Source organism: Indicator indicator, chromosome 32 (genome assembly GCF_027791375.1).
Source record: "Indicator indicator isolate 239-I01 chromosome 32, UM_Iind_1.1, whole genome shotgun sequence".
NCBI lineage: Eukaryota > Metazoa > Chordata > Aves > Piciformes > Indicatoridae > Indicator > Indicator indicator.
This window is the reverse complement of record NC_072041.1, coordinates 5755910-5771395: the sequence shown is the minus strand read 5'-3', so window position 1 is coordinate 5771395 and position 15486 is coordinate 5755910. Positions and strand designations below refer to the sequence as shown.

Sequence of the window (15486 nt, the reverse complement as noted above, 5' to 3'; positions counted from 1 at the left end):
TTTCTTGCCTAAACACTTTAGTTTTGTAGTAGTTTCTGCATGCCCATTTTCAAAGTCCTTTCTGAAAATCAAGTACATATTTAATACACAGTTGTGAAAGGTTTCTTCATAGTAAAATTAAAGATCTGTTTGCTGGTTGTCAGTTTCTTTTCATCACTTTTGTGGGAGTGTAAAACTTGGATGTTTAAAATCTGCATCTCTTCTGTAACTGTAGAAGAAACACTATTCCAGAATAGCCCTTTTCAATCTAAAGCCTCAGAAAATAACTGCTGCATTTAGTTTTTCTTGAGTTAGAGTGGAATAGTCAGTTGGAAGTACAATCATCAGCTAGTGCACCAGGTTGTTTTTGTGGCACAGAAGAAAGAAGTTACGCCTACCTGCATGACTTCATTCAAATGTAATTCAGACACCATATGGCAAATTTTGGTTGAATACAGATGCCACAGCGGTCAGTTCAGTCACATAATTAATATAGAAGTAGGGGAAATGGGATCCTAAGAATTGCCTTCCAAACCCAAAAGACTCCTACTTGATTCAAGGAGAACCTCTGCTAATTTTCTGTAAGAGGTGTCAAGCAAGAGGTGAAGGGGAACAAGGTAGTCTGGTTCTGAGGTTTGAGTCAATTCCACTTTCAACAGATTAAGACGTCAAGTGAGTCCTTTCCTGAGGTCAGTGGGCATGAGCTATCTGGCATACATATCCAAATGGAATACTCACTGGAACTGGGGCCTATGGTTAACCTCAGAAATTAGGTCAGAATCATATTAAATCAGGACATGAAGATGACAAACTTTAGAGCTGTCAATGAAAGGTACTTACTTCGTACTTCAAGATAATAACTGATATAGATTTTCTTTTCTAAAATGAAATTAATTATGTACAGCTAGTGAAATGCTACTCTTTAGAAATAAGAGTTGTAATCGACTACAAAAGGCTCCTGTAAAAGATTTAACTCCTTGATGTATATATGGTTGATTTGAGAAGTTTGGTCCAATAATGAGTGCAAGCAAGACCAGAAGGCTCAGCAGAAAAAGCAAAGGCATGAAGTTAGAAAAATAGCCCTTTTCAAATCTGGTCAAGTCTCTCCAGGCTATCAGAGAGGGAAGGGAGTAGGTGGCCATTCAGTTTAAAAGCAAAAGCAGTCCAGTTCTTTTAAACTGCAAAGATCGTTCTTCAGATCAAAGCTGACAAAAGAGATTAAAACTCTCAAAGCATCAGTTCCTATGTTCATCTAAAAGTTCAAGTCTCTGTAGAAATGCTACATTTAACATAATGTTTATTGCAGAAGATAGAGTTGTTTCACTGTATCAGTCAATCAATGCATGACCTGTGATTTTCTTTAACTGGTTTTCATCTTCACATCTTGAATGCCCTGAGGGAACTTCTTTTCTGTTGGAAGCAAGTCTCGAAGTAAGTTGTCCTCATTTTCCATTGAGATCCAAATTTCAGTTTCATTTTTCAAGAGGTTTTCTTCTTTCGAAAAGGGAATCTCTTCCCCTGTTGGGGAATGATAGGGAGTGTTGCCACAATCTCCGCTAGTTGAACTAGGCTGTTCTGGGAACTGGGAACTGCAGTCTGGACTACACACTTTAACAATACAAGTCACATTCACCTGTGTTCCTCCATTACCAGAATGTTCTGTCAAATAAACAGAAAACACATTAAACATGGAAGAATGAAAGCCAGAAGATGATGGTTGGATTATATTGGACAGTAGTCAGGTACTGGAACAGGCTGCTCAGGGAGGTGGTGGAGTTGCCATCCCTGGAGGTGTTTAAGAAGCCTGTAGATGTGGCACATCAGGATAAAGATTAGCGGTCATGGTAGCTGGGTTACAGTTGGACTCGATGATCTTAAAGGTCTTCTCCAGCCATAGTGATTCTATGATTAAAGTTCAAATAGACACTAAATATCTTCTTGCTTCACTTAATTTAGGCAAGCTGGTAGAATTGGTGCTGTAACATTTTAGGGTTTTTTGGTACCATGACATTCGTGTGTCATCCCCAAAATAAAAAAGCCATAAAAAAAAAAAATCAATACAGAGCCCTGGCTCACAGCCAGCTCCTACCCAACTGTTACTATTTCAGATGCTTTTGTCAATGCTTTTTTCTCACTGCTGCCTTTGGCACTTACTCCCACTCACAGGTAAGAGCTACCATCACACTCATCTCCTAGTCTGCAAATAACTTTTTCTCCACACACTGTACTGTCTCAGGCTGACAAAACAATCACTTTTTCTTTTCCAAAGTTACTAAATACCTGTCTCTGAACACGAGTCTGATGTTTTATCCTGCCATTTAAATTTCTCCTAAAAAGACTCATAACTGATAATTAAATTTCAAGAGGTTCTGCATCATTCTGATACGTTCTTACCTGAACTTGCAGAGCTGTGTCTATCTCTGCTGTGAAGCTTACAATGGTCTGCAGTTGAATGCTGCTGCTGAAAACCTTCTGTTGCTTTCCTTCCATTGTTCTTGTTACTTATTGCAGTGACTCTTGCAGATCCGGTTGAATTATTCAGGGAGCTACTGATAAATCCAGAAGTTTCCAAGGGATGCTGTTCCTCCTGTTCAGAACTGCTGGAGTTTTGCAATCCTGTATTTCTTACTTTTTTGTCACGCTCTTTTTCTGTAGGGGAAGAAGACTGGGAGATTGGCAGAGAAATGCATTCATTAATCTTGTTAAACAAACACTAACACAGAACTGGTCAGGACTTAGCTAAAGAAACCACTGATAATATCCACTGGCATAGTGATGACAAAATGAACCCTTCTCCTGAAGGCACCTGCAGTACTTCACAGAGTACCCCGGGAAAAAGACTCTCAAATGCCACCTGCTGAACCAGAGCTCTGTGTGATTGCTAAGAGAGCCTAACAGTGTGAGGATGGCACATTAGGTAGGTTAGATAAGGGACAGCTTGCGGTCTAGCTTGGGGACCAAACCACCCCATTCTCATTCCTGTGGTCCCTCTGCTGTGTAGTTTTCTTCTACTTGTAATTTGGAAGGGTGCCTGATTTCTGTGCAACTGCTAAAGAAATGGGGAAAGTGGAAAGGAAGGAGTGACACTCACCGAATCTGCTTCTGTAGTCGGGGCAGAGTATACAGGGGCTGCAGGGGAGAAAAGACAATTTATCAGCACCCAAATTTGTTTGCTAAGAATGCTCTCTTAACTAATCTGATTGATAATCCTCTGCTCCTGGAATAACCTCCAAAGGTGACTTAAATGTAAGTCATTGCATTGTCCTCTTGAAAAAAAAAATGAACTCACTCATATGTTATTAAACACAAAAGAATCTCCACGTTAGTGGAAAATCATCCATATCAAACCACCAGAACAGCTTTGAAGAGAGCTAGCATCTTCTAACACACTAATGTCAGTAAACCACTAGGCTCAAATCAGCAGGGAATAAGGTCATGCTCATTCCAGTATCTACAAATCTGCCTGTTTTCACTTCATGAACCTTACCTTTCTTTTTGGAGACTAAGCAGAATCCCAAACCAGCGATTATCAAGACCAGTAACAATGGCCCTGCTACTGATCCTGAAAATAAATTAAAAAAAGATAAATTCTTTAGCAGGTTGATCTGACAAAAAAAAAAAAAAATCTAATTCGAAAGAGGTAGGTTTTGCAGTTTTTCTGGTTTTGACTACAGAAGCTAAATTTAGACATATCAGCTGTGTCTGACATTCACATGTGATGCCTCTATTCTCAGACATCAAGTCTCATTTCAGCCTCTGCCACGTCATAAAATTTGATTCTTCCTGTCCTGAAAACTGAGGACAGACTTCTGGCCTCAGTCACAAAAGGTATCTCTCCAGACTAACAAGTTTATTATATACAAGGCCAGACAGCCCAGAAAGTTCCTAAACACACAGACCTTCTGGATAGGTTGTGAACAGGAGAGAATACATCCAACACTTGTCAAGGCTATGAGGACTTCTTGTCTCAGGAAAGCCTCACAGAAGTCTCCAGAGACCAGGATGTTTATGAAGTCAGGTTTGCCTCAGTCCAGAATGTAAGATACAACCTCTTCTCCCAGCTCTTCATGGCAGCAATTCTCAGGAAATGCCTTGAACAATCTAGTTTGGGCCTTTTTAGAAGTATTTCCAGATTTACAAGGACTATGGAATGCACTTTGGTAATGCAGATGCATAGGTAAATATGCAACTCAGTTCAAGTAGTGCCATACTGAATTCATTCAGCTTTTCTGAGGTTGTGTTTAGGTACAGTAGTTTGTTGTGGAAAGAAACTGAGAACTAAATGTCAACTTGCTCCCTAGCCAGACAAAAAAGACTTTAAATGAGTTAATAGCTCACCAATGATGTGAGACATCTCAGGTACAGAATTTAAAATGACAGGTCGAGTTATTATTTCAGGCTGATTGGAAGCTGAGCTTTGGGTCAGGAGCAGGTTCAAAATAGTTCGAGGTAGAGCTGTGGCAACTGCTATTCCTGAGTCGCTGCAAACAGTGTCATTGATGCTGTTTCCAGGAACAGCCACTGATTTACAACTGCAAGAAGCAAAAGAAGATCTTAGGAAAGAAAGCAACTCTGTGCACAGTTAGGGTTAGACAGAAACACTGGCTTACACTGTGTGTGGTATACAGCTGGTATCGTAAGATTCCTCGTGTGAAAAGGTGCCAGGAGGACAAGGTTTACACTCTGTATCTGTGCTATCTGTCCCTTCAAAGAGACAGAAATCTCCAGTTAGTCATTTAATGAGAAACAAGAATGAATAAGCAAGGTCTGTGGTACAGATCTGGGAAGTGATAGAGAGGCAGTACACAAAATACAGTCTGCAACTGCCACGGGAGAGATTTGTTTGAAACATCCAACCCAAACACACCCCAGAAATTTAATCAGCTGTTAGTCTGATTCCATTGGTAGTAAAAACCCACCAAGAGGTTAAAATGTGGCTCTGTAGACAAAGTGGAGGTTTTTCACCAGTCCCTGAGGACTGACCACCTATTCCACTCTGCAGGAGTTCTGTATCTTTTCTAATTATTCCTATTTTCTTGAAAATATGCAGGGTTCCACCTCTTTGGATATTATTTATCATCCAGAGACAGCTACATTATTAGTGGTGAATTTCATCATCTAATAGCAACAGATGAATTCTGCAGGACACCATAAAGTCATCATTATTTACTGTAAAGAAAATTTAACCTGAAGCCCCATTTCAAGGATTTAAGGAAGAACTAAGAGGTCTTGAATCTGAATCACCTGTTAGAGAACAAATCACATAGTACAGCAAAAAAGAAGATTAAGTTAGATTGGGGAAATTTATCATATATGGTAGTAACAGACTGAAGGATGTTCTCCCTTTGTAGATGCCTCTTGAGAAGAGTTGCACTAATTACTGCCTACCTGCTAAGATAAAGCTGCACTAAAAAGAATGCATAACTGTAGGGAATTGAAAGTCCATATCACTGTAATTGACTGTGTTGAAGGCAGATTCAGAAATATTTGTGGGCTATTAAATCCAAAAATAAACCTCTTCATATAGTAAAACTCCTGTGTGTTCAGATTTAAATTACCTCTTCTGGAAACTCGGTAACCTTTTCCACACTTGCTGTGCACTTGGCATATTTTGCAGTTCTCAGATATTTTCAAAGTGCAGTACTCATTGGGTGGGCAGCTACAGATTCTGTCCTGCGACCTAGTGCATGCTTGATTCTGCACAAATCCTGGTTATAGAACAAGAATAAAGCAAGATGGTATTAGCAACATTTAAAATCATAGCCTGTGATGTTTCAAGTGAATATGAGATGATGTTCAAACACCACAAACAATGTTACAGCTTCTGGCTAGTACACCCTCCTAAAACAAGTATCTTATATGCTCCAACATTTACATTTGCAGAAGTGGTTCCTCTCTCTCTAGGAAAAGAGAAATTTGCATCTGTATAATACACACTTGAAACTCTGTACCTGCACTTGCATTCAATGATTATCATAATCACAAACATGCACATCTGGAGGCCACACTAAGATCTGTAGCTTATGCTGATCATGCAACTGCATTTAAAGTGACTCGAGACTTTATTACAGACATTTTCGTACTGTAATTAACCAGCTTTGTAGCTGGTTGAGCAGACTGTTAGAGTCACAGATGCTGCTTTAATAATTCAAACCTACCTTTCCTGCAGGGTGGTGAGCAGGCAAAGCACTGAGGAGACTGATTCCAGACTGCTGTATAGGTATTGGGTCTACAGGGACTGCACTTTGTGTCCACTGTGTGACTGCAGCGCTCTGTTCTATATTCACCTAATCAAAATAAGCCAAAGCAAACCAGAGAAAGCATCTCATTGATGAAAATCATAGAATCATAGAATCAGTCAGAGTTGGAAGGGACCACAAGGATCATCTAGTTCCAACATCCCTGCCATGGGCAGGGACACCTCACACTACAGCAGGCTGGCCAGAGCCTCATCCAGCCTGGCCTTAAACACCTCCAGGGATGGAGCCTCAACCACCTCCCTGGACAACCCATTCCAGGCTCTCACCACTCTCATGGGGAAGAACTTCTTCCTCACATACAGTCTGAACCTCCCCACTTCCAGCTTTATTCCATTCCCCCCAGTCCTGTCACTACCTGAGATCCTAAAAAGCCCCTCCTGAGCTTTCTTGGAGCCCCCTTCAGATACTGGAAGGCCACAAGAAGGTCACCTCAGAGCCTTCTTTTCTCCAGACTGAACAGCCCCAACTCTTTCAGTCTGTCCCCATAGGAGAGGTGCTCCAGCCCTCTGCTCATCCTCGTGGCCCTTCTCTGGACACCTTCCAGCATGTCCATAGCCCTCTTGTAATAGGGGCTCCAGAACTGGACGCAGTACTCCAGGTGGGGTCTCACCAGAGTGGAGTAGAGGGGGAGAATCACCTCCCTTGACCTGCTGGCCACACTTCTCCAGATCACTAGAAAACATTTAAGCTTAGTTTCATTCTTAGCTGTAGAAACTCCTTCCCTTCACAGCCACTGTCTGATTGGTTAAGGTATACCAAGCAAGTCTTGATTTAAAGGAGGGCTGCATGTTTATACAGGGAAGTTCTGATTTCTTTTATGTTATTCATGTTTAACCCCTTTTCTTACATTCAGTTCAGTGAATTCCAGCCACGTTCAAAACAAGGTGGCCTCTATCCTGAACAAAACCCCTCTGCATATACTTAGATGCAGCTACCACAGTAAATAAAACGAACTTTTTACCCTCTTAAGATCTGTGTTTTATGGTGAAACACAGGATAGTGTTTCATGCTGAAAGTCAGCTGTGTGATCGAATGATGTGTCTGGGTGAGGTCCTGACTACCTTTACAGGCAGCAAGTGAAGAAGGCATAATAAAGCATTATCACAAACAGACATGAGCTAGAACTTCATCACTTGTCACTCCTGAAGGAACACAGGCTCACTTTTTCCTTCATCCCTTCAGCCAGCCCTAACAGATCTAAGCAATATGCTCCTGAAGCCATTGGCATTCCACACAAAATCTCAGAAGCAAGAGGGTTTATTCAAGTGGTGGGAATAAGTAAATAGGAGCTTGAACATATCCATTCTGGAGGCAGGAAAACACCTTTAAAGCCATTGCTTTAAAGAAGGAAGAAGACAGAAGCCAATGTCTCATATCCTGTACAGAAATATCCTGGAAAATACACTCAGAAAGCAGAAGTAACACTAAGAGAGTCATTGGAACTCCTTGGAGAATCTGTGTACTTCAAAAGAAGGGGTCCTGGAGGTGAGCCATAGAAACTATTTCCAAAGACTTTGTTTTTCCATGTACTTACTGGAAGCTTAAAAATTCTACCTCCCACGTCCTGCTAATGATCTAAGCTTCCATGTTTGATAAATTCTAGTAAAAAAAAAATGTTGAATTCATAAAAGTAAAGATTTTAGATTTGCTACAACTTGTCCAGAGTTTGTTGATCCAAAAAATTACGACTAATGAGATGAGACTGATCATATACCCCAAAAGAGAAAAAAGGTTTCATATGTGAATTATCACCTTTCACCTGCTGTGTTTTTAACAAAGGAAGTTTGTCAGATCTATCTAGAGATTTTCAGTTAATTCAAGCAACTGTGGCTGCTTCGGCATAAACTGATTTCCTGCCTGAACTTCCGGATCTCTCTGACAAGAACTCAGCATTTATGGAGACAAATTTTGTTAGCTCAGCATGTGATGACAATAATGGCAAGTTTTTGCTGTGTCTGATGGAATAATATGATGGCAGCTTGCTGCAAAAACTCTATTATGAAAATATCCAAATGGCATTACTACCCACTAAAAAACAAACCCACACTCCTACCCTTCTGCAGTCAACAACTTCTGCTAACAGAAGATCACTAATAATTATCATGGGAGTGTAAGACATCACACCTCGAAGCAGGTAGCTTCTATGGGCTTGTACCCAGTCTCTGACAGTGGTCTGGAGTGTCTGCTTTACCATAAAAGGCAAGAAAAACTCCCTTCATGAGCAAATATAGGTTAACCTATCCAACAGAAAGCTCTACCCAATACCTTGGTTTACAACATATTTGTTATTAGTGGGCTCGGGTCTGAGACATGTTGTCTGCTTTTTGTAATTCCCTTTGTCAGCTGTTGCAATGTTGATTTTAAAATACTTTCATCAAAACTCCAAGCAAAGCTGTGCTACTGAGAGCTCAGCAGCCCACCTTCTGATAGGCCCCATGCATGTAAGAGAATTCCAATTCTGATGCACTATGGGTCTCTTTTACAGATAATTTTATAGTCACAGCATTTTATTGTCTTCCAGCTAGAGTGCAATACAACAGCAAAAATCAGATCTGGTTTTATACATCTGATGCTCCTCAGAGGTATAAAAAAATAATTAAAATGTAATATGTTCATCTGAAAACTGACTGAATTTGGCTGTGTGAAGAACTGGTTTGATTTATAACCTACCTGGAGGGCACCGGCTGCAACATTTATTAAGTCCTTCATCATAGAATTCAGCGATGGGGTCTTTGCATTGTGCAGACTGTGGTTCCTAGGAGAAATTAATGGAAAAATCTTAAGTCACAAATCTATTCTGACCCTACAGATTTGAAAGAGACAAAGACTTAAAGATCAGTAGTGTTATAACCACCTTACTTTCCAAGACACTGATATAGGTCTGATGAAATAGAAAGCAGCAGATGCTAAAAACCTGAAGGAGAACGCACAGCTTGTAAACTACTTGAAGACCATTTAGAGGTTCCTCTGGTATTCAAACATCTGTCACTGAACAAAGTGATTTCTCCAGGTTTTATGTTTGGCAGAATGCAATGGAACTATGGGATTAGCATCACACTTGGTTGGTGTTGCAGCCTTTGAGATTAAAATTCTTCCTGTAGGGAGAAGCATTTTCTGCAAAGTGGCTATGTTACAAATGGTAACTTCTTACTTTGTAGGTCTGCTCCCTATACATATTTAGAGCCCTGTCTGAAAACTAGAAGATTGACATTCCTAATGCCCTCAGGCCTCTCAAGCTGGTAGAAGAGTGAGCTGTATGTCTAGTACTGCTGCAATGCTTGAAGGAATCTTTCTGTTTTCATCAGTGTGTGCACAGGACACTAAGTTCAGTTCTATCCCTTCAGTCAAAGAACCTGTACTTATTGGAACTACTTCACCAAAAGAAAGGAAAAAGGCTTTTATTATTCTAGGCACTTTCTGATTCCGTTCTAAATGAGAAAGGCCTTGATGGTTTGAAAAGGATGTCTCCAAATCTGCACTTCTGCTGCTTCTGAAAAGGAGCAATGGCTACAAGACAAAGATTAAAAAACCCACCTCATATGGCAGGTCGAATGCAGAAATACATAAAATACAGTGTACCTAATTTTCAGCTCACACCAATCAGCACTGCTCAATGAATTCAAGGAACAAGTGTCAAAATATTTGAGGACCTGCCATCTGTTTTCAAAGAGAAAAATATAATCATGCCAAAGAAAAAGGCTAATGTTAGGTAGTACAAGTATAGGAGTTTCCTGCTAGATCAGAAAGATGCAGCTCAAAAAGTGTCTGACACTGCTTAGTTTTCTGCAGTCTGAAGAGATTGCTCCATACACATTTAGAGAAGTACTTTTAAAGTATTATTAAAAGAGAAATCAAAACAGGAAGGACCTCTTTGGAGGCTAGTAATGAAAATATCCTTCCTCCTTACTGAAAATACTTGTTGATTATCTATTGTCTTCACATTACTGACAAAGTCCATCAACACTTCCCACTCTCACCAACTGCTGAAACATTTTCTTATGTGGCTTGTTGAAGTAATTTTCCACTGTATATCAGAAACAGGATCTCACCTATCAACTCAATGAGCAGTGTCAAAAATGAACCTTTCCTGAAAATGTGAAGGCCAAGAAACACCTTCTTGAGTTCAATGTTCATTCCAGAAAAGAAATGAAAGGAAACTTTCAGCAGAAGTTTCACTGCTCCTCTTTAAAACCTGTGAAAGCTGGGAACGCTGCCCAGAGATCAAAACAATTCTGATCAGTCAGTTGAGTCAAGAGCCTCAAAAGCAGGGAGACTAGGGATGGGTTTTACCAGTAACAGCCCCATTCTTTCACAGCCAGATCAACCAGAAACCAACAAGTAGCAAACTGAAGAATAAACTTTAAAAGATGGTTTTAACAGGCTAGAAACTGTGATGGGGTGGGGAAAGATGACCCCAAAAGAAAAAAACATACTCCTTCTTAAACACTAGAGCAGGTGAATTAAGAAACAGCTGCTGAGCACAAGCTGCATTTCTCTGTTCTTTTAATGAGAAGAAAGGCAGCTTTGCAGGAACCATGCTACAGCCTTACATATCTATTTGGCCTCCATTTTTACTTTCCAGTACTTAAGGCTTATTTAAAGGGAGATTGCACAAGGATTGAAGACTTTGAAACAAAACCAGGAGCTAACTTCCACATTATCAGTTTAATCATTATTACTAAGTATAACAACCAATCCAGAAAGAAAAGGCTTCTCAATGTCTTCTAACTTCTACAGTATCTGTAGACTTGGTATAACACTCTCACAGGATGGGCAACAATAAACTACAGCACTTGCAAATGTGAGCTGACACTAAAATCTGATGAAGGAGAAGAAAAGGGCTTTGCTCTCATCATTTAAGCTACTTGTTTATTAAAAGAGGAAAGATCAACTTCATCAAAACAAGCATTTGTGTTTTTTTACATCATAAAACTTCACTGCAAGACCAAACAGAGGGAGGGGAAAAAAAAAAAAAGGGGAGAAACTCAATAAACTGCATCACAAATCATAGTGCTGGAGCGGCTTCCTGGCAAAAACTGTTCTTATCTCATCCTCTTGCATTGTCTGTTAAAAATACTGCCCTGTGAGTTAAAGACACAGGAAAACTTGTTGGTTGCTAGATTCACATCTATTTCTCTTAAGTTGTGCTTGATACCATCTCCCTGAAATTTTATCTGATAAGCCTTGACAATTTCTTGCCAACTGTCCTCAAAGAACATTTTGGGAAGCTAAAAGGGACTTGTGACTCACTTAGACACGATTTGTATACACACACGAGCTAAGCTTTATTTGCACTGGAAGCAGGCCATTCGTTTCAGCAGTTACTTCCAATGTAAACTACTTGAATCAGAGCTGCCAAGGCCAGCAGTTAAATCCCCTACTTTGTCATAGAAAGCATAGGCTTCTTACTTGGTACAAACTTTCCTGGATTTCTTGGCTACAAGATGATCCCATTTTTCTACCCATTTCACCCATTATGTGGTCTGAGCTGGGCAGTACAATAGCTGTATCCAGGTCCATTGGCTACTTTGAACTTAAAGACTGATGAGTAGGGGCCAGATTCTATTCCACAATCTTTGTATTTCGTTACTGTTTACATCTCCCATAAACCCTAATGCTGTCTTCTGCTTTTAGTGGGGTTTGGTATTCCATAAGCAGATTGTGTGAAGGAAAACTACCCTGATGCTGCATCTTTTGCATTATAACTTTGGAACGTCTCAGTTTGTAGTGCTATCTAATAGCAGCAGACTTTTAAGATATTTATACAGGCAAAATAAAGATTTTGGAAAACTTCATTTAGTTTGACAGGTACAGGTAGAAGTAAAATGCCTCATCTATCTCGCTGCAAAGGCACAAACCTTATTAAACATGAAATTTGGTCTAACTTTATCAAATGACGAAATATATTTTGGCACAAAATAGGTAAACAATGCTTGCATTTGACTATACAACTCATTAGGGAGACTTTTGCAATGCCTGTGTATTAAGCAATAACTAAGAAGTTACATGAAAAAAGTCAGTGACTTAAGACTCTCTTGCCAGAGATCCTGCATTGTCTGAATCATTTTCCCATCTGCGCTCAGACACCCAGTAGAGAGGTGACCTAGTTTGTCACTGGAGAGGAGTGGGCTCATAGGAGTCTCCATGCCAATGGAGGGGCTGGTAAAGAACGTGGTGGGTTGAAATTACCCAGTCTTCTAAATACATCTACACAAGTATAAATGTTGCCAAAATCCCCTGTAGGCTACCCACTGCCAGCTAAAACCAGCAGACAACATGCCTGTATCTCATGATTTTCAGGCATCCAGTTCTGCCTGTACTGTGTGGAGCTGCACTACTGAAGGGCCTGTGGGCCATGCCCTCCCAGTTGTTCAGAGGCCAATGACATATGAGAACCTAACATCTGTACTGAAGCTGAGCCCCAGTCATGCAATGTAAAAGAAGATTTGGATTGTGACTTTTTCCAGATTAGAAGGGCTTGATACAATGCACCGACCTGGCTTTACCTCTTGGTGGGGAAGTCCAGGTCTCAACTACTAACAGCCCATCAAAATGTAATGCATTCCCTGTAGGCAAAATATGAATTAGAATTAACATAATTTCTTTTAATTCCTGCCTTATAGCCTGCTCCTGTGTTCTTGGACTTTTTGTCCAAGGCTTTTTGTGTAATTAAATTCAAGTATCTTGAATAACAGTGAATAACAGAGCTAAAAGATGAATCAATATATATAGTAATCCATTCACACAACATTCATTTTCACTTGAGGAGGCCATTTAAACAAAGATGTTCAAGCAGATATTTTAATCTCAGTTCACATGTCTGCATTTTTATTGGTCTCCTTTCCATTTTTATTGGTTCCTTTTTCACACAGTTGCCTTCTTGAAACTTAAGCTGTCAAACAAAGCAGTCTGAAGAGGAACTACATCTAGCATGTAGTGTTCTTCACGCACATAAAACCACAATGAAGTCACTAAGGACTCTGACACAGAACTCTGTTTCTATGGAAAGACCTTGGGGTGAGAAGCTACAGTCTGCTGAGCTACCAAACCTGCTGAAGACAGGAAAAAACAAAATTCTGTGTAAAATAAATAATTCTGATGAAGATGAGTTATTAGCTAACAGCAAGTCTCCCCAAAATCAACTGGAGCTGCATCAGGTGGTACCAACTACATTCAAATTATGAAGTTTCTTTTAAAGCTGTTTTCCTGCAGATATCTAAGATTAGGGGTCTGTTAATGCCATCCAATACTGCACTTTATTTTAAAGCAGCCATCATTGCATTGCCACACAATTAGATTTACTCATGTTCCCCCTGAGAAAACAGCATCCCTTTGCTTCCTGTTAGGGATTCTACTTCATTGCCACTCACCACTGTAAGATGCAAACATTGTCCCAGGAGAAGCTGGCAGGAGGCTGTGAAGAATATAGAAGCTATTTGCAACATGCAGAAATCAGAGAAGCAAGTCAAAGTCTGTAGGAAGCCAGTGTATATTTTATTATAGGCGTATTTGGCAACCCACATGGAGCAGCAATACCAGCTCTTCTATTTCAAAACTTCAGGCTTATGTATTCAAAAGTTGGTCTCTTTTCCCAAAGGCTCTAATAAAAGATATTATGCACTAAATCAAGATCTGAGACTGACAGTTACAGGCACTGTCGAACACCATGAACCTAAAATCCAGTAAAAATATTCACAATCTAGGACACTTTAAAGTCAGATGGAAAGTGTTATCACTGTATCAGCAGAGCGCAAACACAATCCAAGTCAAACACAGCCCATTAAACTCTTTGGTTTAAACAGGTAAAAGCTTTAATTGCCAAACATGGCACCGCTGGATGTAAAAGAGAACTACCACAGCTGCACCACACCGGGGTTAGATGTAAATTCAAGGGCTTTTCCACGTATATTTACAAGAGTTTTAGGGATCCAACAGAGCACGACCGGCTCTTCCTTGTTCACATACAGACAGTTTCACACTCTCTGCTTGCCACGACACTCGCAGTGTTTGCAAATATTCAAAAAAGCCTGAAAAAGCAACCCATTCCCAGCGACAATCTAGGGAAAAAAATATTAGACATTTCTTTGGGAATATAGGAAATAACAGCGACAGCCAAAGGGAGCAGGGTGAGCTTCAAAGAAGTCTTAAGAGTGGGACTGGAGGTTCCTGCGGAGATCACACAGAATTCAGCACAAGTAGCATCTCCGGGGACTGCAGGAGCAGTCAAACGCTGCCCTCTCGCATCCCACCCCTGCAAGCACCCCAGTAAAACTCTGCCCTCTCGCATCCCACCCCTGCAAGCACCCCAGTAAAGCGCTGCCCGCTCGCATAGCTCCTCGCCGGTCACCAGCAGCACTGTCGCTGTACCACCATGCCCATCCCAGCAGTCACTCGGTGTCGCAGAGCTGGGCAGCTGCCCGCCTGCCTCCCGGCCCCGCAGGGCTCTCCGCACTCACCCGACTGCCCACAGCCTGCAGGAGCGCGGCCAGCAGCGTCCAGCGCGGCCCCATCCCACCGCCGAGTGAGGCGCGGGCGGTCCCGGCCTCTGTTCAGACCGGGGGGATCCGCCCCACGGCGGGCGCGGCCCGTGTCAGCATGGGCAACGTCAGGGAGGTCGTTACTGATGGATGGCCCGAAGAGGGACTTCAGTAGCTCAGACGAGACCCTCGGCAGGTGTGAAGGGGCTCTGCGGTCTGGACTCCTTAGCCCCCAGAGGTGACCTTTGCCTTGGCTGCTCTCTAGCCTTAACACCCCCTACCCCGTACTTACTCGTTTCTTGGACATGCTGCCGGCGTGGTTCAGAGAGACCTTAACCTACTTTCAGACCTTCCCTGCTCTAAGCAAAGCTAGAGCCGATCAATAGCTTCACAAGCTATCAATGCCTCTCTTCTAAAAATACTTCTTCTGCAACTCATGTATGCACTGAAACTGTGAACAATGAAAAACATTGGAAGTATGCACTGGAAAACAATGAACTGCTGTGACTGAAAGTGAGGAAAGGGTGACTAGTACTTGTCCTACACAGTTTTTTGTTTCTTCCTTTTGCTGCTGTTTCATGTCAGTACTTCATTGCACAACAAGCACTTAAAGCAAAAAAATGTTATTTCTGTTTCCTTCTTCACCTCATGTAATGGTTGCTGACATGGCAAGACTGATAACCAAGTGAAATTTGGATCTGAGCAGCAGGAGCAGGTTATCTTCTGAATGACACAAACCAAGTACAAACACAGACACACACAGAGAGGAT

General features: G+C 41.1%; 1 protein-coding gene across 1 annotated transcript; it reads right to left on the bottom strand.

Moving 5' to 3' along the window:
• Positions 1-1339: 1339 nt before the first annotated feature.
• On the bottom strand, positions 1340-14749 carry TNFRSF1B (TNF receptor superfamily member 1B). The gene is given in 10 exon segments (XM_054395073.1): positions 1340-1638; positions 2374-2644; positions 3071-3108; positions 3467-3541; positions 4318-4511; positions 4590-4683; positions 5538-5687; positions 6138-6266; positions 8910-9017; positions 14692-14749. Coding segments are annotated over 10 exon segments (1416 nt in total).
• Positions 14750-15486: the final 737 nt, after the last annotated feature.